Source organism: Raphanus sativus, chromosome 5 (assembly GCF_000801105.2).
Source record: "Raphanus sativus cultivar WK10039 chromosome 5, ASM80110v3, whole genome shotgun sequence".
NCBI classification, from domain to species: Eukaryota; Viridiplantae; Streptophyta; class Magnoliopsida; order Brassicales; family Brassicaceae; genus Raphanus; species Raphanus sativus.
In genome coordinates, this window is record NC_079515.1 from 15,678,015 (window position 1) to 15,681,928 (window position 3,914).

The 3,914-nt window shown below is 36.3% G+C and overlaps 1 protein-coding gene across 1 annotated transcript; it reads left to right on the forward strand.

Moving 5' to 3' along the window:
• Nucleotides 1-527: 527 nt before the first annotated feature.
• On the forward strand, nt 528-1,258 carry LOC108860498 (protein RALF-like 4). Its single transcript, XM_018634366.2, has one exon. The coding sequence runs from the start codon at nt 744-746 to the stop codon at nt 1,077-1,079; it is 336 nt and encodes a 111-aa protein (XP_018489868.1). The 5' UTR covers nt 528-743; the 3' UTR covers nt 1,080-1,258.
• Nucleotides 1,259-3,914: the final 2,656 nt, after the last annotated feature.

A 3,914-nucleotide genomic window follows, 5' to 3' on the forward strand; every position in this document is an offset into this window, starting at 1 on the left:
TATATTAAAATTATAACTTTAACTAATTAAAAATTAAATAAATAAAATAATATTATTATTAATCATATTATATTAATAGTTATTATATTTCATCACAATAGTATGTTTTTATATTTTTATAATGTTATAATATGTTTATATTGGTAATTTATTATTAAACCGCTGTAATATCTCATAATTAATCAGTCAAAAATATTTTGTAAATGCAATAATTTTCAAACGTTATATCAATCATACAAAACGCTATATAACGGTTGAAACCGCAACCACAACCGCTGCGTTTGAACCAGTGGCCGTAAGCTTTTAAAAAATTTGGTAACAAAAGCTGATCATAAACGTTTAGGTACTTGCTAATTTGAGTATTTGATTAATAAAACATAATAAGAAAAAAAAATCGTTAGCCGATCAAAGAGGAGAGCCAAATATAACTAAAAAATATAGATCTAACCACCAAGCGGAAATAATGGACAAGATCAGACCTGAAAACGAGGTTAAAACCCCAATTCCAAAGTAACAGAATTAACGACCACAAAATAATTAAAAAAGCCAAACCGCACTCTCCATCTGTCCAACCCTTTTTGTATCCTCAACAAAACCAATCTCTCATTTGTTCTTCTGCACAATCTCTATCACTTTATATTTCTCCCTCTCCTTACATAAGGAAAGGTCGTAGAAGAAACCAAAAACTAACGAAAAGGGGTTTTAATATAACTCATCTGTAAAAAAACAAATATATATACAAAATGGGTGGTGTCAAGTTGTTAATCATCTTTGGTCTCTTGATCTTAGCTATGGTAGCTACAACCGTCAATGCGACGTACCCTTTGACTAAATCTTGCTTCAACGGGCAAGGTTGTATCGGAGATGATGATGAACTAGAATCTCTAATGGATTCAGAGGCAAACCGACGTCAACTCGCTAGAGGACGTCGTTACATTGGCTACGATGCTCTTAAAAAGAATAATGTGCCTTGCAATAGACGTGGCCGGTCTTACTACGATTGCAAGAAGAGGAGAAGGAATAATCCTTATAGGCGTGGATGCAGTGCGATCACGCATTGCTATAGATACGCTAAGTGATAACAAAATGATAGAGAAGAGGACTGGATTCAACACCGTTCAATCTTCATTCTTGATCGTTAATGATTTTTCTTCCGTAACGTACCCTATGATTCTAACTTTACAATTATTTTTGTTGTATTTACTTTCTTTATATAATCATATCATCATGATGCATATATAAGCTTTTGATTCTTCGATATATCGGCTATTTTCTTTCGTTGTTGTCCTTTTCGTTTCGTTCATATATTAAGTTCCGTTTGTCTATATATTACATCATGATGTTTTAGTATATCAAAATTAAACATTTGTTTTTCAACGAGGTCCAAACTGGAACTCTTTTTGATATGGATAATTTATAGATCTAACTCGGCCGGACTCGTAGATGGAGAACTTATTTCTTATGTTATCAAGAACATGTGGTAGAAAATGTTAAGCAAAAAAAATGACAACTTTGAATTGATGAGAAATAACAGGAGAGTTTATGCCTAAAGTTCCTTACAGAGAGTAAATTTTTTGGATCAATCAACATTAAGGTTTGAAATTGTAAAAAAAAAAAGGTTTGAAATTGTTAAATCAAAACTTACCATACACTACAAGAAAACACAAAATTAACGAGGGCTGAATTCGAAGTAAATTCCTCGTAAAATAGGTTTTACGAGGAATTAGCGAGAAAACATGTTTCTTCGATATTTGTTCATCGTAACACATATTTCCTTGCCAATTCGCCGTAAACTAGTAAAGAGTACATTTCGTCGTAAAGACGAAATAAAGTATTTCATCGTAAAGACAAAGTAGAACATTTCGTCGTAAAGACGAAGTAAAGTATTTCGTCGTAAAAACCAGGTAACCTATCCTCGTAAACTACACGTAAAGTATTCCACGTAAAATCCTCGTTAAGTGACGTAAATATTTTCCTCATTATTTCCACGTAAATAACCCACGTAATGTAGTCGTAAATTAGCTACGAATTTACTTTGAATTTATAATACAACCAACGAAAAAAAAACAAAGGCACGTTTATCGCCCAGTAGAATTCCTCACTCCTCCTCTCTACATCCGCCTCGTCATGTGTGCCGGATGACTAGCCTTGAATGGGATGTTGTTGTCGCATGTTCTTCAACAAGGACTCCCATTCCGGATTTTTGGCAGCTACAACGTCCAAGAAGCCCTCTACTCCACCCATACAAGCTCGCGTCGAGTCCAACTCGTTACGCAGCTGAGTGACTTCATCCTCCCATCTCTGACCATAAGACGATGTCGCTCTCAGGAAATCGTTGACAGAACCAATCTCCAACGTACGTCCCTTTTTCTTAGGGACAACGTTAAAAAAAAAAAAAAATATTGTTAGTAAAAAATTAAATTTGAATTAAATGAATAATAAAAAAAAATTAAAATTTTTAAAAAATTACCTCCTCGTAAATCCTATCTACTTCAAGTATGGATAAGGTGACGGGTAATCCGTTGGTGAACTGTTCAGTCAGCTGGGTCTTGCGGTTTTCAATCCGAGCAACCAAGTCGTTGAAGATTTGCTCGGACTTAGCATCTACAAATTGGCCTGCCTTGTTTTTGTGGGTCCTCTCGTAAAGTTGCAAAAGAGACGGGAGTGGCCTAAAAAACATTTAAGAAAGTTAGAAAATATATATATTAAAATAATAATTAAATTAATTATTTAATTACCATTTTCAAACGAATACCGACATGGAGTTTTTGACCCGTAGAGTGAAGCATCGGCCCGTTGCCGTGCTCATCTACCATCAGACGGGAGGCAGAGCAAGCCTGGGCGACTCTAATGGAGTCAGGATCCCACCAATAATGGATGAGGCCATCACACACGTCCTTGTTGTGCTCAGGGGGTTTGCCATGCTCATATCCCTTCACGATCCAGTCGCCCTTCCAGTTGGAGACCGTGTCCAACAAGCGAACTTGCGCCTTCGCGTTGAACGCTTTCCTCACCCTCTCATTGACCCCGATGGACAAATGATATTTTTTCTGTAACAGAAAAAAAAATTAAGAATTAGTTTTAAAAATTAAAAAATCTAAATCATGAAAAATTAAAGTATATATAATTAATTAATAGTAACTTACAGCGTAAACTTTGAACCATGTCTTTCTGACGTGGATCAGCGTCTTTCTCCAGTTCGGATGTGGCATGGAGAAGTAACCTTTGATCGTCTCGGTTACGTCCCCAGCAAGGCATCCATCAACTCCAAACCTGAAAAACAAATTTAAAGTATAAATTATTTATTAATGTTATAAAAGAATTTTAAAAGATTTTTTTTTTAAAATAATGTAACGTACCACAAAGTTCCGTCCAGTCGGTCGGGGTCTATGACTGGTAAACCTTCTCTGTCTAACTGAGCGAGAAGGTCCACGACAGTGTACTGCGAGTAAGGATCACTCGGCGGCACCATCAAACCGGGATGAATCTTGGCTGGCGGCATCAGAGGAGCCATCGGAGGAGGCACAAGAGGAGGCACCTATGGGACATGATCAGGAGGAGCCGATGGTGCAATGAACCGAGGAACCGATGGTGTACCAGAAGGAGGCGACCGAGAGACTCTCTGAGAAGACTGAGTCTCGGGGACAGTTTCCAGACCCAAAGAACCGGGAGCTGAAGAAGACGGGTCTAAACGACTACCAGGCTCACCGAACATCTCTCTATAGTGGGGAGTAAATCTGTTCTTTCAAAACTATAGAATTTTTTTAAAAAAAAATTAACATCAATATACAGTAATTAACAAATTCTATAATGACCAAATTCTATAAACCACCTAATCAACACTAATTAACATAAAATCCGTAAACCTATCTAAATTTCCTACACTAACCACCTAATTTACCCTAAAGTAATCA

What these genes read in the sequence shown, in the direction of transcription:
- LOC108860498 (XM_018634366.2), top strand. Translation starts at nt 744, where the DNA reads ATGGGTGGTGTCAAGTTGTTAATCATCTTTGGTCTCTTGATCTTAGCT.